This window comes from Gossypium hirsutum, chromosome A11 (genome assembly GCF_007990345.1).
Source record: "Gossypium hirsutum isolate 1008001.06 chromosome A11, Gossypium_hirsutum_v2.1, whole genome shotgun sequence".
Taxonomy (NCBI): domain Eukaryota; kingdom Viridiplantae; phylum Streptophyta; class Magnoliopsida; order Malvales; family Malvaceae; genus Gossypium; species Gossypium hirsutum.
In genome coordinates this window covers 35,806,846-35,831,014 of record NC_053434.1, presented here as the reverse complement: position 1 = coordinate 35,831,014, position 24,169 = coordinate 35,806,846, and the positions used below count along the sequence as shown (strand labels likewise).

The 24,169-nt window shown below is 36.9% G+C and overlaps 6 protein-coding genes and 1 long non-coding RNA gene across 8 annotated transcripts; 1 reads left to right on the top strand and 6 right to left on the bottom strand.

Annotated features, from left to right (window-relative positions):
- On the bottom strand, window positions 1-513 carry LOC107960102 (uncharacterized). The gene has a single exon (XM_016896323.1). The coding sequence runs from the start codon at window positions 511-513 to the stop codon at window positions 1-3; it is 513 nt and encodes a 170-aa protein (XP_016751812.1).
- A 737-nt stretch (window positions 514-1,250) lies between these two features.
- On the bottom strand, window positions 1,251-4,301 carry LOC121209902 (uncharacterized). Its single transcript, XR_005905072.1, has 4 exons — window positions 3,692-4,301; window positions 2,364-3,570; window positions 2,020-2,293; window positions 1,251-1,896 (listed from the first exon to the last, which is right to left on the bottom strand). It is a non-coding gene; the product is annotated as an uncharacterized lncRNA (long non-coding RNA).
- Window positions 4,302-4,751: 450 nt separating this feature from the next.
- On the bottom strand, window positions 4,752-9,068 carry LOC121210003 (uncharacterized). Its single transcript, XM_041082062.1, has 4 exons — window positions 9,006-9,068; window positions 7,569-7,636; window positions 7,415-7,484; window positions 4,752-5,467 (listed from the first exon to the last, which is right to left on the bottom strand). The coding sequence occupies exons 1-4, from the start codon at window positions 9,066-9,068 to the stop codon at window positions 5,102-5,104; spliced, it is 567 nt and encodes a 188-aa protein (XP_040937996.1). The 3' UTR covers window positions 4,752-5,101.
- Window positions 9,069-10,849: 1,781 nt separating this feature from the next.
- LOC107901651 (protein RER1A) lies at window positions 10,850-13,466 on the top strand. The gene is made up of 4 exons (XM_016827730.2): window positions 10,850-11,460; window positions 12,347-12,527; window positions 12,958-13,029; window positions 13,119-13,466. The coding sequence occupies exons 1-3, from the start codon at window positions 11,090-11,092 to the stop codon at window positions 13,012-13,014; spliced, it is 609 nt and encodes a 202-aa protein (XP_016683219.1). The 5' UTR covers window positions 10,850-11,089; the 3' UTR covers window positions 13,015-13,029; window positions 13,119-13,466.
- Window positions 13,467-13,709: 243 nt separating this feature from the next.
- LOC107901646 (UPF0481 protein At3g47200) lies at window positions 13,710-15,998 on the bottom strand. Its single transcript, XM_016827725.2, has one exon. It carries the CDS (start codon window positions 15,747-15,749, stop codon window positions 14,148-14,150), a length of 1,602 nt encoding a protein of 533 aa, XP_016683214.1. The 5' UTR covers window positions 15,750-15,998; the 3' UTR covers window positions 13,710-14,147.
- An 857-nt stretch (window positions 15,999-16,855) lies between these two features.
- LOC107901634 (cysteine proteinase COT44) lies at window positions 16,856-18,703 on the bottom strand. Of its 2 annotated transcripts, none has more exons than XM_016827711.2 (4): window positions 18,034-18,703; window positions 17,707-17,945; window positions 17,461-17,601; window positions 16,856-17,368 (listed from the first exon to the last, which is right to left on the bottom strand). In XM_016827711.2, exons 1-4 carry the CDS (start codon window positions 18,479-18,481, stop codon window positions 17,093-17,095), a joined length of 1,104 nt encoding a protein of 367 aa, XP_016683200.1. In that variant the 5' UTR covers window positions 18,482-18,703; the 3' UTR covers window positions 16,856-17,092. The 2 variants fall into 2 exon arrangements, with proteins under 2 accessions (XP_016683200.1, XP_016683205.1); XM_016827716.2 differs by having other exon boundaries at window positions 17,461-17,598; window positions 18,034-18,542.
- Window positions 18,704-20,542: 1,839 nt separating this feature from the next.
- On the bottom strand, window positions 20,543-23,031 carry LOC107901623 (probable beta-1,4-xylosyltransferase IRX14). Its single transcript, NM_001326906.1, has 3 exons — window positions 22,292-23,031; window positions 21,629-22,171; window positions 20,543-20,768 (listed from the first exon to the last, which is right to left on the bottom strand). The coding sequence occupies exons 1-3, from the start codon at window positions 23,029-23,031 to the stop codon at window positions 20,543-20,545; spliced, it is 1,509 nt and encodes a 502-aa protein (NP_001313835.1).
- Window positions 23,032-24,169: the final 1,138 nt, after the last annotated feature.

The following is a 24,169-nucleotide window of genomic DNA, read 5'->3' as shown; positions in this document are numbered from 1 at the left end:
TTACTCAAACCTTTCTAGAATACTGACCAACACCTTTTCAACTATCCTCTTATCCGGAAACTCCTCCCCATGCAACCTGATTTGGTTTACGACCTTCATAAGCCTATCAGAATACTCCTTAACAGTCTCTGACTCTTTCATCTTTAGAACCTCAAACTCTCTCCACAAATTTAGCACTTGAATCTGCCTCATTCTGTCACTTCCTTGGTACTCTTCCTTGAGCTTGTCCCATGCTTCCTTTGCAGTTTCATAGTTCATTATCCTTGTGAAAATCACATCTGTTACAGTAGAGTGAATACAAGAGAGAGCCTTGAATTTCTTAGCTACCTCCTCACTGTGTTGCTTGATTTGAGCAATAATTGAACTGCTCTTGAGAGGCACATCTCTACTTGTTTCTATAGCATCCCTCAGGTCAAAAGCCTTGAAGTATGCCTTCATCTTCACTGCCCAAATAGGGTAGTTTTCTCCTGTGAATACTGGAGGATTTGGGGTTGCAAAGCTACTGGAAGCCATATCAGGTTCTAAGAAGTTTTTGGTGTAGAAGAAGGTTTTATTCTAGTTTTTCAGCTCACACAGAGTCCCTCAAGATCAATTTTTTTAAGCTCTAGATACCATGTTAATTTATGGGACAGGATAAAAGCGAGCTGGAAAAGAAAACAACACCAGAAAAATTTAAAACTGAATAGTCTATATTTTCGTGCATAATATACAAAAGACTATTGCTGTTGCAGTGGTTAATCATATCCTAAAACTTCAGCAAGTATTACATCAAAAAGATTGTATCACCTAACCAAATACAAACTGGCACATTAGGTGCATCATGGTTGACTGCTTGTAACTGCTCTGTCAAGCTAAAACATCAAAAAGATTGACATACATTCTTAGAATATCTAAGAAAAATCTTAGTCATCTAATACAAACCACCTCTCTCACAAGGTCAAAAGTATTTGTTAATATTATGCTCAGCATAGGGGGTTTTACATTCTGAGATGGAGGGGTGTCCATATAGTTGCATTTAATCAATACTGTAAATTTTCTAGAACTTTAATTAAATCAGCTTAGACTAGGGGTAGTATTTAGAGCAGACTCACTGAGGTGAAAGAAAGGTAAGTACTTCTGTAATGAACATCTAGTTTTCTTTTTCTACTTACATGGTGAAAGTTGTCTTCAATGTTTCTCTGGCATACGAAAACTTTAAAAGATTTAGATTTTTTTTTTCTAGGAAATTCGAAAATTTGAATGAAAGATAATGGAAAACAAATTGGCAAGGATTCCCTCATTATTATTTATAGTGGCATCCGGCTAGTTACATCATTTCTTTGCTCAATAAAAATGAACGAATAAACGCAGTGAATCAAGTATTGTGTGCTAGATCTTATCATAGTTGGTGAAGAAACTAGGATCATTCACTTTCAAAATCTTCTTCATCTCCAAAACTGAAGACGAGGCATCGGCAGACATAGCCTTGATATCACTGGCACCCATCGACTCTGTGATGGGGATTTGAAGTCCTGAGGAAGCTTTGTCAACTCCATTGTTGCCTATATCTTTGGAAGTATTACTGAAGGTTCTTGGTTTTTGACGGATTGCTGATAAGTACCATCTTTTGATGTCCCTATTTGCTCAGATTTGGGGTAAGATAGATGGCTGGAGACCATAGGTCCGATTCCGGCACCAGCTTGAGTCAGGCTTTTGTCTCCATGAGAATATGTTATCATTGTTTCTACTTCCAGAAGGTTTGCTTTGGTTCAAATTGGCTGAGACTCCTCCCTTGGCAAAACCTGAATCACCCTCCGTTCCTTTATTGGCAAAATTAGCTTTAGAATTTGTCTCTACCGTGCCCTCATAGTCTATCATTACCAAATCAATCTTGAATCCAGGATAAGGCGAACCTATCTACAGAACAAAATTTACAGTTCAGTAAGAGGAAACAAATGAAAGGCAAAGTGAAAGAGAAACAAAAAGGTATACAAGAAACTATTAGCAAACTGAAGAAATAGGAATCCTTATGTCATTTACCTTATTAAAAACATCAATATCAGAGGCTTCTAGTATCATTCTGTTCTCTATCATTGTTGTATTTAACCAACAGAAAAGGGAAAACAAGAAGGATCAATCGGGCAAGGCTATTTTAAGATATAGAACACAGAAACATTACAGACCAGTAGAAATCTCCTCGGGGGTTGTGGAAATGGATTTTGAAGTCCCTCGTCAATTCCGCAAGACCGGTTCCCCGTGGCAGAGCAAAAATCACTATTCCTTTCTTAGGTGTCCTAATCCATAAATCTTCGGGCTGCAATTGAAAAGTATTAGCAGAGAGTACTGGTAGTAACAAATCGTATCACTTTAAGAGATAAAATCACCATTAAATTCTTTGTTTCTGGATGCTTTGCTGTAGAGAACAAAACTCCTGAGATGAGAAAAACTCAGCTGTTATCGTATCTGCAAAAAATTAACTTCAAAGAAAATTACAAGATACAGAAAACAATGAATCATCTTGTATATACTTCACATGGAAACACTAAAAGGAAAAAAAAAGGATATTCTGGCATTGCAATTGGACAAGGATGTATTTGCTTATTTGGCCCACCTCGTCAAGAAGATTAGGCAGGTGTAACATAAAATGAGTGAAACTTGTTGAAAAGTGGCCAACCATGCTACTGTTATGTTTTTGTTAAAGTGCATGGAGTCTATTTGCATGTTGCAGCTCTTGTGCATGCTGCATTAACAAGTTTTTTGTGTAGTTACATTGTAATTAAACTTATTTGAAAATGAACAAGCTGATGACTAGTTTAGGTGGCTTGTTTGTGCATACAAGCAATGTTTTGCAAGTTACCAGGCTACTAAGTGGTAGTAGGCAGTATTTGGTGATGTATTTGGTTATAAATGCATTGTTTTTTTCTGGTTGAATGAATGAGAAAAATGAGCTATCAGCCATAAGCTCCCTTGCAGCAAGATTGCACGATTGTGAGCAAGTAAAAATATTTCATGCATCTTCCTTCCTTGTGCTGTGTCCTTTTTTTTTTTCTTCCTTTGCTGCTGATAACTCCAACAAAACTGAACAGAAGGTTCTTGAGCAACAACGAAAGGGGTGGGGTCCCAATCATTAAAGTGCTGAAAGGATCAACACTGTGATTGTAAAGGGACTACAAGAAAACCAAGCGATACCACTGTGATTAGAGATAGTAATGGAAGGCCTAATCCAGTAAGGACACTTGTGAAGCCGGATCGCCCCAAGCATGCACCTGAAGATCAATAACTTAATTAGATTATTGAGGGTGAAAAGATATGAAACATACCTACGTCCAGGCTGAATTTCTCCATTGAAACATGTTAGGATACGCTCAAAGTATTTGACCTATCGCTATGCAAAGTAGGAAAAGAATTACCTATGAGAAAGGGCTTAAAAAAATCAAACTAAAAAACAAAAAAAAAATCAAACTAATAAAAGATTTGAGATATTAGATATTAGTAATGACTGACAATCTGACTAGGGAGAACCAGAGCTCTCCCATCTATGCATCTTTTCCTGTTGAAGTAGTTGATGTCCTCTTCAGCTGTCAGAAAGAACTGACGAAAGCAAATGATAATACAATCATAAAATCAACTACAAATGGAACCAAAAAAGAAAACAAGTTTTTGCAGGAAAAAGAAAACACAGATTTTTAGTGAGGAAACAATTAACTCTAACCTTAAGGAATAAAAGAAGACTGTAAATCATTAATCCTGTCCTTCCCATACCAGCTTTACAATGAACAACCACCACATTTTCTATATCCTCCTTCAACCATGAGTATGCACTTTGACAAAAGGATTTTATGAGTTGAAGTGAGGGGCAATTGTGGTCATTAAAGGGAAACTTGCAACCTGTAAAAACTAAAAAGTTTAGATGTTAGATTTAAGTGCGGCTGGAGAAATGTGTATTAGTAAAATCCCAACATAGTAGAATGTAGGCAATAGCATCATCTAATAATAACCGCCAGCATTCTGTATTAGAAACATTACAGGCAGTTTTCCAAGATTGCTCATATCTACTGTATGACATAGTAACAGAAGCAAACAACTTAAAGCACTTGCATCTATTTATTTCTAAAATTGATATCTCACAAGTTGAAGAGCATAGACCACAGGTTTTAGGGGGCAAATAGAGATGAAGAATACACCTTCCCCTGAAAAAGTGATGCACCATACAACCTTTCTGACATAGGTTGTACACTTTGTGTCTCCCCTGTGCAGAAAGTATTGATGTAAGATATGTGACAAAACAAGCGCTCCAGTGAGCTTCAGAAATGCAAGACAAGGCAAACCTAGTCATAGAACAAACACAAGTATTTTCAATCCAAAAACTTATAAAATGAGCTATTACCGGCTAGTAACAAAAATAAACTTTGACCTTTACTTTTTAATTCTGCAGAAAAACAGAAACATAAAGAAAGGAAGAGAATTATATTACTATTCAACTATCTTTCTATAACACTGGAATTTTTTTGTCTCTATTTTTGCTCTGTCTTGCAATTTAGCCTCTGAACCTCCAATTTAATGAGACAAACATTGACATTCAATCTTTCAACAATTAAGATCTCAATAAGCACTACTAATGAACAACCTCTTCTGTCTCTATGTGGATTTAGTAAATATTTAACTGCATTATTATGTTATCCAAAATGTAGAAAATATTTCCAAGTTCTAATCCATTCCTACCTTGTGATGTGTTTCCAAAACTTGATCACTTCTTCCATGTGATTACGACAGAAGCCCTGCATCACATTTAAGTCCATAAACCATAACATTGGACATTCTAAAGGCTAAAGCAGGTAAACCTTTTTACCTCAAAGAATCCAACAAGCCCTGAGCTTAGATCACCAGCAGGAAACCCCATTTTATTTTGGGAGACAATATGGCATGCTTTGACCTGAACAGCCTTCACTGGACTCTAAGATGATCAAATATAACCTTTTTAATGATTGAAGAATAGCTTGTGTTGCTGTACAAGTATTTTCTGTACTTTATCCATTGGTTGAGTCTTCGATTGCAACTTAAACCCAAGCCCACTGGAGAAGTGTGCAAAAGGTGAAGTACCGGCATTTCCAGCTTGAGAGTACTATGGTGGTGGTATAAGCGTTGGAAATTTGAACTTTCTTCCCCAAGAAGATATATCAGTAGGCGCATTATCTCCGGCCTTTGGAGCTTCAACATCACAAGTTTCGATAGGAGATTTGACGTCGTTAGTTCTGACAGGAGGTTCCACCTCGTTAGCTTTGTCGTTATGTTTGATACCATCTGTGCTAGCTGGCACTTTAACGCCATAGGCTTCTGCAGGGGTTTCAATATCAGAGGCTTTAACAGGAGGTTGAGATACGGAATCAACAGATTCTAAGTCCATTCTACTGCTGAAATCCAATCCAAGTTCAACAGTAATCTGAACAAATGACAGAAATCCAAAATTATTGAGTAAATCAGCAATGACCTGCAATGCAGATTTAAGCAATCAATAAAAAACTAATCCAAGAAAACATGCATTTATAATTCTTTACATACTCGAAATGGACTTTTTGCTTTATATGTAAATAGCAAAAACTAAAAACCAAATGGAGCCAGAGGAAATAATTCTAAATTCTCCACAACAACAATTGAGCCAACCGAACCATAAAGAATTATAAAAGCTTCGAGGCTTTCAAAGCTAACAATTTCAATGATAGCTACTTCTTGATTGCTCTTGAAATCAATTCTCAATACGAAATGCATTTTTTTTATATATATAAAAATAAGCACCTGCACTTCATAATTCGATAAGGCAATTAAAAAAAATCTTGAACCAAAGCTTAAATTACTCCTAAAAATATATATATGAAATTGCACTGCAAACATAATCAAGAGTAGCGACTTGTTTTAATTTGAAGACAAAAACATTACTCGAATTCGGATCCTTTGCTGGAAATTGTATTGAAGACGAAGAACAATCTCAGGCAATTAAGGGTAAAAAACTAACAACTGTAATAACGGGTTTACGATTACAATTAACGAACCAAAGCGCCCTCGTTTGGTCTAAACCGCAACCAAAGCTTTAACGGGCTGGGTTTTATAACTTTTCAAATATTTAAGTTGTAAAAGGCACAAGCAATTGGAGAAAGGAGATGTTCACATACTGTTGGATTGCTTTTATGATTGTTAATAAAAGAAATCAGATTTTTTCTATGCTCTTCAAATTGATGTTAATGGTTGCATTGCAAATTGTTTTTGGATAAATGCAAGATCTGGAATGACTTATAAGCATTTTGATGATACGGTAGAATTTTATCTTATTTATTTAATAAATAAATATAGGATGTCATTTGTTTTGTTTACTGGTCTGAATGAATCATCATTATCAATCTATTTTATTTGAATGTGCATTATTACGAGATTAAATTGGAGAAACGTTTATTTGGTTATTGAAGACTTGGCTTGAAGCTATGTACAGATGTCCACCAACAACAATCCTAGTAGATTGCGTATTTATAAGCTTGTAAAAATTAATACCTAAATATGTAATGGGTTATCTTTCTAGGGTGGAAAATGACTTATTTATAGGCTGAATTCGTAAGTCAAATAATATTAAAATAACTTATACTAATTAGAGTTTGACTGGGACAAATAATTAAAATTTGAATAGAAGAAAACCGAGAAAATTGCATAACATGTCGCCTCGTCGTGACATGGCTGCTGCCTTTTCGAGATGCCTTTCATTGTGTTGTTGGGACAAGATGTCTCTTCTCATCAAGACATCGGTGGTCGCATCATCGAGACGACACCTCTTCCTCGTAAGGACGTCAATTTTGTTTCGACAAAAAATGTGAGGCATACTCCAAAAATATCCACCTTTACTCGTATTTCCACAACTCATTCTTTGCCAAAGCTTGCCACAGGTATATATCAAACTATGCATGATATTAATTGATTCGAAGCTGTGCTTCGAAGTTGGAAGACTTCTAGTCTTCGACTTGTGCACTACCAAATCAAAATTGACCCGAGTCTGATTTCCATGAATGCAATGACCTATCTTTTCAAAACCCGCATCCAAAAGAAAACCTCTCTTATACAAAACGATTATACATTTTTCCCTTCTATGACCAAGTTGTTTCCGCTTCAAACAAGTCGACTTCGATTCCTTAACAGATGAAGGACGTCTTGTTTCACCAGTCACCATTGATCCTTTCAAAACATAAAGACTGCTAATTTTTTTACTTTTCATCAAAACGAGAGCCTCATGGGATACCTTAATTTCGCTTGACTCGATGTTAATTCTACAACCCTTCAAAGTCTAAATTTCCCAAGGAGATGAATTTTTCTTTACGTCAGGCACATGTCTGACATCTGACAGTGTCCTAATTGTTCCGTTGTGTATCCTGAGCTGAATAGTACTAATACTAATTACCTTATTGGGTGAACCATTCCTCATATGCATAACTCCACTTTCAACTGAATTGTATGTGAAAAACCAGTCCCTGTTGGGACACATGTGGAAAGTACACCCCGAATCTAGGATCCACTCGGATGTAAGCTCGGAGCTTTTACTTATTGACACAAACAAGAAATCATCACCCTTGTCATCGGCCAAATTAGCACCAGTTAAATCTTCCTCTTTGCTATCAGCAGCCTTTTTATTTCACAGCTAAATACCCATGAAGCAAGTAGGATTTGACGGGACAAAGAAACCCTAATTGGTTGCCAAAATGTAACCTCACTTATCCAAGTTTATGTCGCATTGTCACGACGTCAAAGCCCCTCTCATCGCGATGCTGCCTCTGTTTCATCCCTAGTAACTTCGATGTTTGGTGTTGCGACATTGCATGTTGGTGTCATGATACTGAAGTCGTCCCTTGTGTTCCTTAGACTGAAACAACATCTTGCACACTTAGGTAGGCCATAAGTCATACCTTAGGCTAAAATTGGTTTAATGGGTCATCGAAGCACCTAAAAATGTGTAAAAATACTTATTTGACCAAAATTAAACATTAAAGTCTAAAATATAAAACTAATCAAAATAATACTAAATTATGTCGAAAACAAGGTCATTAAATGTCGGAAAGAACTTAATTTTTCACCACGAATTATGGTAGATCAAATTCCCCCATATTTAACTTGTTGTTCGTCCTCAAGTAACAAAACAAAAATGCAAAAGAAAAAAGAACAAAAAACTCAAAAGAAAATGTACTTAGGCATGCTTTATATTCAGAATTAGTTCGGGACACCTGAGATAGGAAAATTTGGCTAAATAGCCAAATTTACAAGGCAAACAAGTTACAAGGCGATTTTAATTTGGCTAAATAGGCAAATTTACAAGGCAGACAAATTTACGAAACAAACAATTCACGATTTTAATTTTAAACTGTTAGTTCATAAGTTATAAGGCAGACAAGTTAAGCATCACTACAGCAAATTAAGCTTTTAGTGGCGTTTGGATCGAAAACGCTGTAAAGGTCAAACTTTTAACGGCGATTGTATTGAAAAATGCCACAAATATATACCATTAGTGGCGCTAACCAAAAAATGCCGCAATAAGTCGATATATAGTGGCGTTTGTAGAAATAGCACCGCAAATAGTACATATTTAGCGACATTTTCTGCTACGCGCCGAAAGGTACACCTATGAGAGTAGCGTTAGTGGTGTTTTTCTCATAAATGCCGCAAAATGTTAAAAACAATAGAGGCATTTTTCTCATAAACGCCGCTAAAGGTACACCTATGAGAGTAGCGTTAGTGGTGTTTTTCTCATAAATGCCGCAAAATGTTAAAAACAATAGAGGCATTTTTCTCATAAACGCCGCTAAAGGTAAAGCAATAACAGCTTTTGCCCAACGCTGCGAATATTTTTTAATTTATATTGAAATGATGCAGTTTTGATAGCTAACCCCCCAACCCTTATTCCTCTAATCTCTAACTTAATTTTTCCCTAATTCCCTAACTTATTTTTTTCTTTCCCATCCGTCTGCTACTGGTTGTCTATCAAGTCATCCGTCTATTGCCTCACCGTCGACAGTGCATTTGCCATTGATCTTTGTCTCCTCCGTCGATGCTGCTCTGTCCATTGCAAAAGGATTTTCAATCCAAAATTTCTTAAAAAGAAAGTACATTCTACTTTTCTGCATTTATTTATAGGAGAAAATTCTCCTTAGAAAATGTTTGGATTCTAGTTCTCATGGCATTCATTTTTTATGTTGTTAAATGATAAGGAGCTTGCAAAAGAGTTGTATAAGAAGTATAACGTGGTAGTTGATACTTTTCTCTTCATTGTCTTCAGGTTTCTAATTCTATGTTTTAGATTGATCGGAATGCTAATTATCTGTCCTATCATATTTCAACAGACCCATAGACAAAAAGTACGTGCTTGGCAAATGATATATGTTTTGTCACAATTTGTTGATGATGATATAGTTGGAGAAGTCACACAGTGCTTGCAAATAGCTCTCTATGTAAGTAACTGTTGTTTCTTTTAAAAAATCTGATAGTTCTTTCTTAAATTATTATGGTTCACTTAAGTTTCATAATATGGTAAGTTTGATAAGTTGTTTAGGAGAGAATAACAAGAAATTTTTTGGTTTTGGTAGAAATTTCATGAAAGTCTATCTCAAATATTTTTCCTTTTCCTGAATGCCTGCTCTGTGTTCATGTATGCAATGTTTAGTTTACTTTATACTTCCAAAACACTGAATGCTTCTATTTGGTGTCGGCGGAGGTTATTGTTAGGTGGTTCCATAAATCAAGCAATGTTAACACAATAATATTCTTATTTTGTTGCATATCATTGGTAAATGTACTTGCTGTATAGTGCACGTTGTAGATTAATTCATTGGCTACCATTGCTAGTTAGAAGAAATTGATAATAATGAATGGTCTTTAATTAATTATTTTGACTTTAGATTGTGTAATATATCTCCACTAATTTCTGGTCATGTCTCTTTTGCAGAGAAACAACTTACTTTCTGTTTGCCAGTATTTGGAAATATTGGCAATTAATATTTACATGAAGTTTCCCTCTTTGGTAATGCACCGTCTTAAATTTATTTAGTAAATAAAGCTTAATATTCATGCATGAGATAGTGCAAAAACACACATATTCCAACAATCTACATGCTTGAATTGTTAGATATGAATTTCAAGTGAGTGAAAGGAGCCTTGTCTAGAGTCTAGACACCAATAAAAAATAGGCCTCTTTAGAAGTTCACTTCACTTATGCATGGCATCATTTGCTAAAAGGAAAAAGAAACCATGGTGATATTATCAATCTCCATGACTAGTATCAATTATTCAAATCAATAGTTCTCTGCCCAAATAATAAAAGGAAACCAAGGCAGTCCCTATTACCAAAGAAAAGAAAAGGCATAAAAGAAGCAGAAAGCTACAGTGAAGCTTCTTTGTCGTATCCTTTGCTATACCATTGTTATATGTTTATTTTCAGTAAGTTGGTCTTGTATGTTTCCTTTGCCATGCATTGTAGCTGGTTGAGAGATGCAAAGTTGCACTGTTGACTGATAAAAAAATTGCATTCAATCATATTTAGGGTATGTTTGATTGGTTGGGGAAGTAGAAGGATGGAAAGAGTAGAGTGGAAAGATGGAAAAGTAATAAATTTGAATTATTTTAAATATTTATCATGTTTAATTATAATGGTTTAATTCGTCGTTTGTAATGCAAATAATGCCAAGTTATATTTCATTTGCTTGATTATATATTTTGTTTCTAACTCTTTAATTGATTTATTAGAAGAAATTAAATGATAAAAGGGCAGAGTATGAAGCTATGGCCTCAAGTGATACTTTTGTTAATCTAGAGGACATTAATAATCGAGTTATTATTAAAGTTTTGGGTTCTGAAAAGTATGGTCCAGTTCAATTTCAAGCATCTTTCGTTATCCCAACCCAATATTTTAGATCCAGCTGATAGCAATATATGCCTTCGGAGGTTAAGCTAAGGCCGCTAAAAGATTTGTAGTTTGTTAGAAGACACTATTGTTTCAGGGGAAAAAAACTGAAAGGAACAAACTTGTTTCGGCGAAAAGGAAAACGAAGAGGCTTTGTACTTATTTCTTTATTGTTAGTTAGGCCCCCCGATGGAGACCAGACCAACCGGCGGTGGCCTAGATGGTGACGATCTATCCCAATCGTCTCCTGCAACCGCTGTATCGCGGTGGAGCTTCGAGGTGTCGCGTCGGTACCAGCATGTTCTGGACAAGACTGTCCCGCACATTCTGCACCGCTGGATAGCATGTCTGGTGCTGGTGCTGATCTACGCCGTACGCGTCTACTTTGTGCAGGGTTTCTACATCATCACCTACGGCCTCGGCATCTACTTGCTGAATCTCCTGATGGGGTTCCTTTCTCCTCAAGTGGACCCCGAGATGCAGGATGGCCCATCGCTCCCCACCCGCGGATCCGATGAGTTTCGCCCTTTCGTTCGCCGACTCCCCGAGTTCAAATTCTGGTTCGCCATCTCACTCTTCATTATTGTCGGTTATGATTTGATCGATGATTAAGTCTACAAATAATTCAAATTTAGTCTCATTCTCTTGAATTTTCTATCATGAGAAACAGAATAACTTATTCTGCGATTAAGAAACTTGCTAGATCGAAGGTCTGTTTCTGCTTCTTCTTTTTTTCCTTTTCCTTGTACTGTTCCAAATTTAGGATAGTTTATTCAGTATTGACTCGAACCCGGCATGGTTAATTTGTTAGGGGAATTTGATAAAGTAAGCTTTTCTTGCATGAAAATTCATTATGCCTGAGCGTGTGGGGGAAGAATTTAATATTGAAGTATATTGAACAAGGCTGGTAAACACAAATGATTAGAAATTTCTACTGTCGTTTACATTTTCAAAGAAAAAAGAGGAATCTGGAATAGATGAAATAAGAACAAAAATACCATTCAGTTGTTTCCCCTGGGGAAGGGTATGATATTCTACAGCGGCACATTTCAGTGTCTTTATTCCTTTCCTTCCATCATGTTAATGGGTACATGACAACTAGAGCCTGTTATGCCAATGTAGGCTTGAGGCTTGATCACACATTCTCCATTGTCTTTTGGATGGGTTGATTGCATAGAAACTTTTACCATAAAGTGTTCACTTTTAGGGAAAATCTATACCATACTATAAAACTAATGCTGTAATTCAGTTTTCTATTTTAATTCATTGACATTGAGGTCTCCTAATACTACATATGCACTATATAAATATTTTTTATTTGAGCTGAAACAGAGAAGTTTGTCCTTTATCTTCCACATTATTCCCTGCTTCCTCGTTCTTTGTCTATGATGTTGTTGTCTTCCGTGCTATGGTTCTCGTCTCTTACATGCCCTTTTGTGTGTGAAGGTACTCTATTACAAAGGCCTTCTGCATTGCTTTTGTGATGACGTTCTTCAGTCTGTTTGATGTGCCTGTCTTTTGGCCTATACTCCTTTTCTACTGGCTAATGTTATTCATTCTAACAATGAAGAGACAAATATTGCACATGATCAAATACAAATATGTTCCTTTCTCTTTTGGTAAACAGGTATATCTAGATCCTAATTTCCTTTGTGAAAGGCAAACACAATATTCTTTATCATATTTTTTTCTTATGCTGTGGTTGATAGGAAGGAAATGGAATGGAATGGAAAGCTCCTTTCTTTTAATCCTTTCCGTTGTTTGGTAGGAGGAAAGGAAAACAAGAGGATTTGCACCTTTCCCTTTCCCTTTCCTCCAAATCCACTCCTTCTAAATGTGGGAGGAAACAACTCTTTCAACTTAAGTTGACAATTTTATTTAACTTTACCCTTAACATCTTGCTTTCACTATTTTCTATATTCATACCAAACATAATGAAAGAAAACTAACTTTCCTCCCTTTCCTCACTCATTATCCTATCTCCATTTTTCTTCCAGTTAGTATAAACTTTGTGCTTGATCATGGTAAATAAATGTTGTCCTTTGTTATTTTGTTAGCGATATGATGGCAAGAAGGCGCCTACAGAAAGTGTGAACCTTCTTCCTAGGGATTAAAATTAAATGCGTCAGGTATATAGTGCATGCTATAGTTGTATATATATGCTGGTTGTGTAATTTTTCTTCCTCGCTTTCCCCTAAATAAATTTTTGTTTTGACAGCTGAATTCCCACAGGATTTGCTGGTAGTACAAGTTGTCCAAAAGGATCATCCATCCACATTACATATTTGTTAATTTTCTCCAGATTTTGACTGGGTTAGCTTTCAGATGTATTGGAGAAGTTTAGCTTAGAGAAACCAAAGTTTTTATGGAAGGGACATGCAACATTTCTTGTCGCCTGTACCCTTCATCCAATGACATGCATTTTACAGAACACCAATCAAGCAGTGTAGTTGGATTATATCAAATTTGCTTTTAAATTATACTTTTCAAGTTGAAATACCCTTTTTATTCTGGGGATCAATGCTGTTTAGTTTTTACCTCAATCAAGCTCCTTCAAATTATTTCATTATGGATATTCTATTATTCTTCTGCTTAAAGGCATCCCCTTTTGCCTTGTTATTAATCAAAACTAATGCTTTACGAAAAATTGGGTTCCTGAGATTGAGATTGATGCTTCAGGAAATGGATAGCTTCGGCTGTGTCTGATCCAAAGCCTCCGAACTGCCTTCGAAACTTAGATTTATCTCAGTTTATTTCATGTAATCATTATTTAAAAATAACATCAAACACTAGCGCTATAATCCGAACATCTGCAAATTTGTCATGCAGGACATAATGAATCTTATAACATCTTTTGTCAAACAGGCATTTCTAATGTCACACCCTATTTATCTGGTTAGAAAGAACAACATAATCAGCTGTTTGGGGTTTCAGGTTGTATCACCTGAGGCATATTTGCCGATTCTGATATCAAAATTCCATCTCAAAAAAAAATATGATGCAAATTATTGAAGATGGATAAACTTCAATGGCTGATACTAGACAATCAAACAAACAATGGCATTGTTGCTGCATCCTTTTCTGTCGAGTATTTTGCTAATACAAAGACATACTGTGAGCCATCACATTTTGCCTAAACAAAAAGGTTGCTTCGCCTAATGATTGAAGAAATGAATAGAAATCTTTGATGTATATAATTGCAATCTCTTCATAATAGTAGAGGGATTATAAGAGGACCTTACTGCATTCAAGAACTTGGCCTGTAATATCCATAAACGCCATATAAGGTCTGAGCAAAAGTAAGCACCAGCAATATACAAGCGGCAAAGAATGAGACGATGGCCCAAGGATTGTTGAAGTATCTGTGTTTCAAGGCTGCACGCCAAGCATTCCACTTATGGTTGTAGTATCTGTTCACATCTTCAGACAATTGGGAAAGATAACTGTCATTGATATCGAAAACAACCTCTTGACAGAGACGGTTGAAAAGGTCGGCGACTTCTGCATCACTGCCGAGCCAATGCTCGATAATGCCAAAGTAATGGAGGTATGCCACATCTTCATGTGAGTTGATCAAGTTGTCCATGAATATCACATAGGAAGTAATATCATTGCTGCAATCAATATGGCATTGCTCAAATGCTATCAGATTGAGGAAGAGGGATTTGGTTCCATCATGAATCAAGAGACGAGGAATGCGCAGAATCCCGTTCTTGAACTTAATGTCCCAGAAGCGATCGGTCTTCCTCTTTCTGAATTTAATACCAGCCTCTCTGAGCTCTGACACACAATGGATTAGCTGTTGTCTTCGCTTATCGGCAACGCGGATGGCATTTGATCTTTTCTTAAGCCAGTTTCGAGGTACGGGTTTGGGGCCAGAGCTTAAGAGACTTCTTCTGAAAACATCAAGGCAATGAAGGCCACCAAGATCGGAAAAAGGGTCGAAAGTGTCTGTATGCCTCATAGAGGATCCCAATCTGTTCATGTCACTCTTTGTTAATGGCTCATCCGTTGGCATTAAAGGGTCAAAGAATCTGATTGACAATTTCGCAACCTTTCCCTTTTGGTCAGGCTCACCAAGTTGAATCCCCAGTAGCCTATCAAGCACAAAGAGTGGAAGCTGGTTCTCCAACATTATCATATCTCTATGAATAGCATGCATCGAGCCACGCATTGCAAAAACAGGATCATTTCTGGCATATCCAAGATGTTGGAATCCTACGGCAGCGCCTTGAAAAAGCTCGAGCACGAAGCAGCCATCGAGAACCAACATTTCGACGAACTCATTGCTGCTAAGAGTGATGGTTCCTTCATAACAGGCTCGAGCCCTTTCTTCAAGTTCCTTCATGGAATCGAGATAAACTTGTATTTCCTGATTTGTACGCTTCAAGACACGGTGAAGGGAGCGCCACTTGTGCTGATCCATTTGGCGTAGGCGTTTCTTGCCATGATGGTAAGGTCCTAAGGAAACAAATTGAGGGACATAAGATTTGATATCACCTTCTCTTAGATAGTGGGGAACTCTATAGATGCTCAGCCTTTCCCATGAACCAGCTGCATCATCTTGGCGAGCCTGCTCCAACTTTTCTTTGATCGATATGATCCACTCAGACTCGGGCGGAGTGTTGGCCTCTTGGCAATTCCCATCATCTGCATTGATTGGGACCTGCAAGCAATCAGATGGTTGATGCTGTTGTTGTTTCTGCAAATGATGTTCATGGACTTGAGCCAAGTCAAGGGATTTGTTGGTGCCTGTAGATGATCTAGGGAGTCCAGATTCCACAGTTTCCCTGAGTTTGAGTGTGATTAGGTACCAACTCAGGAGCTCTTTGTTGAAGACAGCTACCATGTTAATTGGTAAACAAAGGAAATCTGGAAATGATTTGAGAGTTGTAATTCCCTGAAGAAAATAAATTTGAACACACAGCAGTTGACGTATAAATGTTTATTTAATGCTTTGAGGTGATGTGAACCAATATGGGGTAACACAGTCCCACAAGAACCCCCGTGGCCCTTGGCTTAAAATAATAGTTTCCTGATGGGTTTTTTAGGCTCAACTTTTAAAACCTTCATTTCTTGTCCTACAATATTCAACAGGCATTTTGTTGGTTAAATTGAATATACAAAGTTTATAAGTTTTCTTTTTTTTGGTCAGCCACTGACTTGGAAAGCGTGCAGCAGCGGGTAACCTGCCTGCCAGTTTATGATATTCCTAAACGAAATTAGTAATAGAAATGGGGATGCAGTTTGCATAAGAAATGAGTTCCTATCTATGCTTTTCATAAAGTCGAGGGTAATGACAGTGTTGCGTAAGCACATGGATGAAATGAGTGTGGTTGGTATCGGTTCAACTCATATAATGACTCCATTCATACTAGAAGGTGGGACATGAGCAGCTTCAAGCTTTTATATAAACCTTGCCTTTGTTAACTAATTTTAGATACAGATTCTCCAACTGCTCATAACAAATTTAACTATTAATTCAGTGACTTAAAAATTAGATTTGGATAAGTTTTTGAATTTTTCATCATCACATTTGTGTCTATATTGAGTTCCGTTATTTTATTATTTAATTAAATTTTGTTATGCAATTCTAATTTAATTAAAATAATTTAGGGCAAGATCTATTAATTTTTTATATTTTATTTTCATAGTTATTAGCAATAATAAGTTAATTGATATAGTATTAAAAATTAATAAAAAATATTATTTTATAAAGAGATAAAATTATTTTTTAAAATATATTTTAACTTTTCAAGTCTTTATTTGAAGTTAATTTATTAAAATAATTTTTCAATACAACTCTCATGTGCAATTCCTGAAATATGTATATCATTAATGTTGAGTGACAAGTTTTAATTTTGAATTATTAACACATGAATTAGTAGAGGTTTCTAAGAACTTGAATGGTGCAACTACCATAACTATAACATAATGAGTCAAAGACAGAGTTGGTAGTCCAAGTCCAAGACGGCAACTTGGGGCTTTGAGGCCCAAAATCATGCCAAATCTAGATTAAACTTTGAATTCATCACAACAATACCAGCTTTCCAATCAGCTGTTTTGACTAATGAAAATATATGTACAAACAATCATAAATTAACTTCAAACAAACAAGGAAATAGAGAGTGAACTTCCATAGCTCCTCTTCTCCCATGGCCCAAAACAGCAGCTGGCACACATTTTTAACTCTCAGGCACTGCTAATTTTCTGAGTGTCTTCATTAGTCCAGTAAGGTTTGATGATGTTTGTCCCATTCTTAACAGGATAGGAAGCCTCCATCGCAATGCCACACTTGCCAGCACGGTCATCAACGTTACGCTCCATCCTTATGTATCCATCTTCACCCCAACCGCTGCCCCATGAGTTCCTCACTGTCCAATATTCCTGACCGTTCTCATCCATGCCATATCCGATGACAATCACGCCGTGGTCTAATGCTGACCCGCATTCACCGCTGAAAACTCCCTAAACATTTGACAACTGAGTTATAAACGGGATTTAAATTCGAATCAACTTATTGGATGGCTTGAAGGAGAAGCAGAACAGGTCAAGCTTACCGATTCGTAGAGTTGGAAAGCTCTGCCACTAGCTTCAATGGCGACACTCACAGGTTGATGTGATACAGCCTTCTTCAATGCCTTCTCATCATATTGAACAACATCCTCGTACCCATCAATGCTGACAACCTTAGCATTCTTCTGTTACAAATCCCAAAAAGAAAAAAACAGGGCATCAATCTCCAAACGTCGAAAACAAATAAACTACAAGATATAGTGTCATAGAATTAAGCTTTGGAAACTGACCCTCGTTGGATCGCATTGGTTATTATCAGCACCAAGGTAAGGATAGTCTTGTTCAGAGTCAATGCCACCGTTGTCAATAATGAATTGGAAGGCATAATCCATTAGGCCTCCATCGCAACCAGCGTCGTAGGATCGGTCACAATCTACTAGCTCTTGCTCTGACAAAGAGATTAGTTCGCCGGTGGCGATTTTATTTATGCCTTCAACAGCTGCAATCGTTGAAAATGCCCAGCAACTTCCTGGTCAAGTGAACGATACAGAGCGGGTAAGCTTGATATTTAAAAAGAAATTAATTTGAAGTTGAAATGAAAAAAGAAAACAGCTCACCGCAACGCCCTTGATCCTTCACTGGAGTAACGGCTCCATGATCTCTCCAGTCAAAAGATTCCGGCAACCTGTCGCCGGCGCGGGAAGCATAGCGTTGGCTGGGGTTTTTGGACTTCATGACTCGACGTTTAGGGTCACTCTTTGTACCCAAAAACATGGAACGGTACTCCTGGTTAGTTAAATCAGCGAACTTGTTCAACCCAAGTTTGTATGTGGTGTTTTTGGAGTTATGTTGGTCGATAAATTTCAAGTTATCCTTAAAGATATCGAACCGGTTTTCTTCCTCCCCTATACCGTTGTATTGTTTGCCATGTTTAATGAGCCAAGCTTGGTACAAGCTCATCACTTCATCATCGCTCCTCCAGTGATTTTGGCTGAAGCTGGTTGCCCAGGATAAGGTGAAGAAGAGGAAAAAGAGGGTGGAAATGGGTGTTACTGTGGTTGCCATGGGAGAAATGACAAGGGTTGTTATGGTTATTGGAGGGAGTGGTTTGGAGAAGAGAAAAGAGAGAGGTACGGGGTTTATATAGAAAAATGGAAATGGTAAATGTTAAAAGCATGACGGTGCAATAATTAAATAAATGTTTGGGGTCTAATTGGGGGGCCGAACCGAACTCATGCTTAGTTATGGGAGTAGAAGGGTGAAGACACTTCTGACATGCTGATGCAATTGCCACTCACTACATCTATCTCTCTGCATTATAAATTACACTAATACGATTGTAGGTCCAATTATACTTCAATTGGAATTAGACCTTTGAAATTTTACCTAAAAACTGATTCAATTTTAAATAGAATAAGTATTAAATTAAAATCTTGGAATTATTTAGTAAAAAAACCATTTGAAAAATAAATTTTAAAAGTTCATAGAGTAGGGGGACTGAAGGCAGAATTGAACCTAAGATTTAACATCACTAAAGTAATAGAAAGATGAAAAGGCCAGCCGAGTCTATATGAACTTGGATAAAGCAGGGCGGCACCAAAGGTAAATTATTGCCCCTATAGCTAAGTTGTTAAATCTTATATTACCTTTGTCTCTAAATTTAAATTAATGGATTTTATTATTATGGATTAATTTTAAATGAAATCCTTAATAAGTATTTAAGTTCAAATTTTGTTATTAGTTCAGATTATTTTATTTTTTAAATTTATCGTAAGTTTATTAACATCTTTTTCAATGCTAAAAAATATAGAATCCACAAAATTTTATTTTTTTTATATAAAAAATCTGATTGCATGTTAGGAAGAGAGTATAGCAAGTTGCAAAATACATGATATGCACTATTATAGTAGTTGTTTGGTATATTATAGTATTTGTTTGGTAGCGGTTGATCATAAGACTGCACTTGGGTAACATGCTTTGTTGTTCCTTTTTCTCAGCTTATGAAATTCAGTGCAACCTCTTTGAAATATCCCAACTTGCTTTTTTTTGTATATAAATTATCTGAATATGGATATCGCCACTCACTCCATGTGAGCATCCCGAGAGAATCATTTACTCACTGTGAGATTTCTTTTCTTTTGGTTTCAAGATATAATCTACAAATTACCTTTCCAAGCCGCAATCTATCTCGTCTCATACATTCACTTCCTAAAGGGGCGGGAAATTTCGACTCATGGGATTTCACTCTAATTGGCATTGGCATATTTGGTGAAGGTACATTTAAGAGATATTTTAGGTTATCGAGTTATGGGCTTTCAAGCTGCGCATTTAATACGGGAATCGACAAAACCCTGGTAGGTTCAGAGCAAAACTAACGGCCAATGCCATACCAAAAAAACAGCCAACGAACCTCACTCTGCCTACCCTCTTAGGTAGAATTAACAAACAACAAAAACTGAACCTTCCCGCTTACTTTCTTCACCACATCTCTTTTGTCTTTACGTAGCAACCGCCAACTACCGAAGCATCAGCTTGAAAACACTGCCTCACCCGCTCCCAGTTTTTACCCCTTTTTGCTTCATTTCCAATCTATTTAGTCCTTCCAGAAACAGACACAAGTTAAAAAACTTGCAAGCTGTGATTATCGACTGAACTTGAAGGCTTAAAGATTGAATCGTAATTTAGAAAATGTACTTTTCTTTTGTTATTTCCTGGTTTACCAGAGGCAGTTTTAGAAATGAAATGGAAATTTTTATTGTTTTTGACGTAAGACAGGACTATAATTCCTACTAAAAGATTTTATGTATAAATTTGTAACCCAAAAGCATTTCAGTATACAAGCATCTCGCAAGGGCAGAGAGAAAGGCTTAGCTAACATTCCTCAATGAAGCACAATATTGATCACCCTCAACAAACTAAAGACCCAAAAAAACATAAAAGTACAAAGAATAGAAAGAAATTTTAAAAATATTTGAAACTCTGGACAAACTCGAACTGAATTGCACGTAAAAACTGGATTGTTGTGAGAGGTGCTTCTCCATATTTACTGGTAACACCATCTACATTTGCCCCCCATTTGGTCCAATCTCATGGTGCAGCAGTTCCATAGGTTGCGGGGTAAAGATTTTAGCTTTGTTCAGAATGCCTTGTTGAAACCTGTGTGTCAGTTTTTGGTTCATGCTTTCTTTTACTTCGATGTTTTGATCTGGATGTCCTCTTTGTGCTATGCTTCACTATTGGATCTTGCATGCCCATTGCTGGTTTTTCATTAGCAGGGAGTTCCGGGGGAGCATCTGGCCATGGAGTGCGTTTTGATGGGACCGTGATCTCCAGAGGTGGGTCAATTATCCATCTGCATGATGTACAAAGTAATGATCAGATGGGCGATGCATTAGAGGAGACCAAGCCAGAGATTGATTTCCATCGTCAAACAACACGGATTTTTAAAGAAGGCAAAAACCAATTAAGAATGCAGTAACATAAAGAGTTTAGAGAACCCAAAATGGAGAGGAAACAATTTCAGGACATCAGAAATGAAAAATGAAAAGTTGGAGTAGCTAATATTCACACTTCGATGCATCTTAACTCAAAAAGTCTCAAACTAACAACTAAATCAGCGGAGTACATTGTGCATATTTTCAAGAAAACCCAAGGAATAATCATCCCTTAGTAAGAAAGTATAACAAATGCAGCAAATGTATAAGTGGTCAACAATATGATACAAGGTATTTAAAAATTCCAGCAAAAATTAACCACCAGTTGAAGATGCCCAAGTTTGAGAGAAATAATAAGATATTTCATCTATGAATCCATAAGAGGAAAAACCACAGTAACTCCATAATTATTTATAAAAGTTATAACCCATATGGTAAAACAAAAATCACAATCATCACACCTTAAAGGTCCATGGAAAGGCATATTTTTGTAATGAAGAAAATTTCAGCACAAGATTTGAAAGAAAGGGCGTTTAATTTAGCACTTGCCAATGCCATTCTGTATATAAGAAAGGGTGTTTGATTATATTTATCCAACCTTTTCCTGTACAAAATTTTCAAATCATTTGACAAGAACAACACAAATATGGCACGGTTATAAGCTAGCCCTTACTAATATTAAATCATTCTGATTGTATTGTTATCATCATTGACTACCCATTGAAACCATTAGGTAGCAGAACACTAAAATGTAATGAGAGTAGGATACGAGATTTACTTGGGAGGAAATTTGCTATCAGCACGAGCTTCAACTCGAAGCCACCAAAGCAAAACCTGGCGACCGCAGTTTCCAAGTGGCTCCACCACCGAAGGGTCATTAACCAAACCTAGGGGACTCTCAATATCACCATTCAACATATCAATATCCTTAATCCATTTCGGCTTATCACTGCTATCTTTCCAAAGCAACCTAGAATTCAAAACAAACCCTGACCACTCCAACTTCCTGGGCAGCACAGTTGCCCGATCATCGATATAAACAGCACTTTTCCCAGCAAATGGCAATGTATTAAAAGTATGCCATCCTGCCAACATATCGGAGGCGTTACAAGCAGGGCCTTGAACAGGCATTCTAGGATTCTCCTCTTCATCCTTTTTCCGATCCGCCATCTCATCAGTATTAACCGAATGAGTAAGTATTCCAACTGAAACAGCCCCAAACCATTTCACATTTTGGATCTCATCAAAAAGTTCCATACTATGCATATTGCTATCATCGGCAAACATAACAATTCCATCCAATTTCTTCTCTCTAATAATTCTGTCCCAAAGTATCACGAAAACTTAATTAAATCTATAGCTCTAACAACCTAATCCCAAAACGTATGGATTTTAATGATTTTCACAATTGAATAAAATTTAAAATTAAACAAACAAGTACCTTAGAGCACGAAGACGCATCTTGGACTCTAATTTATGTCGTTCTTCCCAGGAATTCGGCATCCGTTGATTGAATCCGACGTGGATAGTTTTCAAACCCGATTTCGCAATAAGCGACGCCGTTTCGTTGCTGACGCCACCAGCTTCCACCACGATCCAAACCAGATCGTAGGGAACCAGCATTAGAGAGTGCATCACACCGGTCAAATGCAGCGCTTGGAAAGTGCGTACATACGTCGGAGTGACCACGATAACCGTCCTGGGATTCTTGATGCCGAATTGTGACCTCTGCTCCTTTTGAACTATTTCTATGATCCGGTGCGCCTTCATGACCTCAACCGGGTCCGGATGCGGCCACGGCCTGATCCGGATCCCGTGGCGCCCCACGACGACCCTCGAATTGGTGACCGTCTTGTTAAGCAAAGGCAAGTCAAGGTTGGCGACGGGGTTGTTGGAGAGAACGGAGTGGACATCGAGGGTTTTGACGAGCTCGGCAGTGGATCGGAACGGCGACGTATAGAAGTTAGTAGAAGAAGTGGAGAACAAAAAGAAGAAGACCAAGCGAGAAAAGCGGTAGCCGAGGAGCAAGCTGATTAAACAACAAAGAGCATGGAAGACAAGCCAGAAAATGGCGGCAGGGGATTTAATGGCACTGTCGGAAGACGAATCCAACGGCCCAGATGATCTGAAGCTGTTGGTTCGACGGTTGATGTAGCTCTGGTGCAACGCAGAAAGCTTCATCCTCTTCGAAATCTGTCCTCTCTGAAGCTCCTGCAACAGAGAGAAGAGGACGAAGAAGAAAACAATGGAAATATAACACGAATTATGATTATGTTTTCAAATATTTGGGTAGGTCGATTGGGGGGGGAAGGTGGGGTTACGAAATCGATTACTTTGGAATTACGGTTGAATTGATTCAGGGTTACTGTCAGATTGCTGCTCTTGGGTTTGTGGCATGCCCATCTTCCTCTAAATTCTTTTTTGTTTGGGACATAAGCGCGTGGTTTAGGGGAATTTAGACACGCTTATAAAAGAAAATAAACCAAATGGAGGGTTTTAATTTGGGAAGAAATAAATTTCTTTTCCTAAATTTGCTGAATCAATAATTAGTTTAGGAAAATGAATTAATTAATTTTAATTTCAAAAGTATAAATTTAAAAAGAAAAAGGTGTGATTATTTAATTTTAAAGCAGAGAGAATAGGGTTTGATAAAGGGTAGAGTAGGAAGGAGAGAATGGGTTGGGTGGGCGGGTGGGTGGTTAGTTGGTTGTGATGATTAGGACCCCCGTCAACTGCTCGCTTCAAATTTTGAAGTTTTATTACTTTATTTTATAGGAAACATGAAAATAGTATTTTTCTCTTCTCTTATAAATCCAAATTAAGATGATTCCAAATCATTATCCATTCTATTTACTTTCCTCTTACAAACACACACTTCAAATTAACTTTTTTGTTCTGTCTATACACTGAATAAAAGCATTGGAAATGAAACCTTAACAACCACACTAACAATTAGAGGTGATCATAGGTCGGGCCGGGTTGGGTTCAGGTCGGGCCCAAATAAAATTTTAGGCCCGTCTACTAGGCTCGGGCCCGGTCCGGCTCGAAATATGGGCTTAAAATTTTACCCAAGTCCGGCCCGAAATAAAATTACTAAGCTTGAGCCCGGCCCATATTAATTTTTTTTCTTATTTCATTAAATAAAAAAATTTAAAAATATAATAAATCAAATATATTTAAAAATATAAAAATAAATATTAAAACAAATAAAAATAATACTAAAACAATTCTTAAAACAATACACAAATTAACAATATAATAAAAAATAGTTATATTAAAAATTTAAAATAATTAAAAATAAAATAAAAATATATATTAA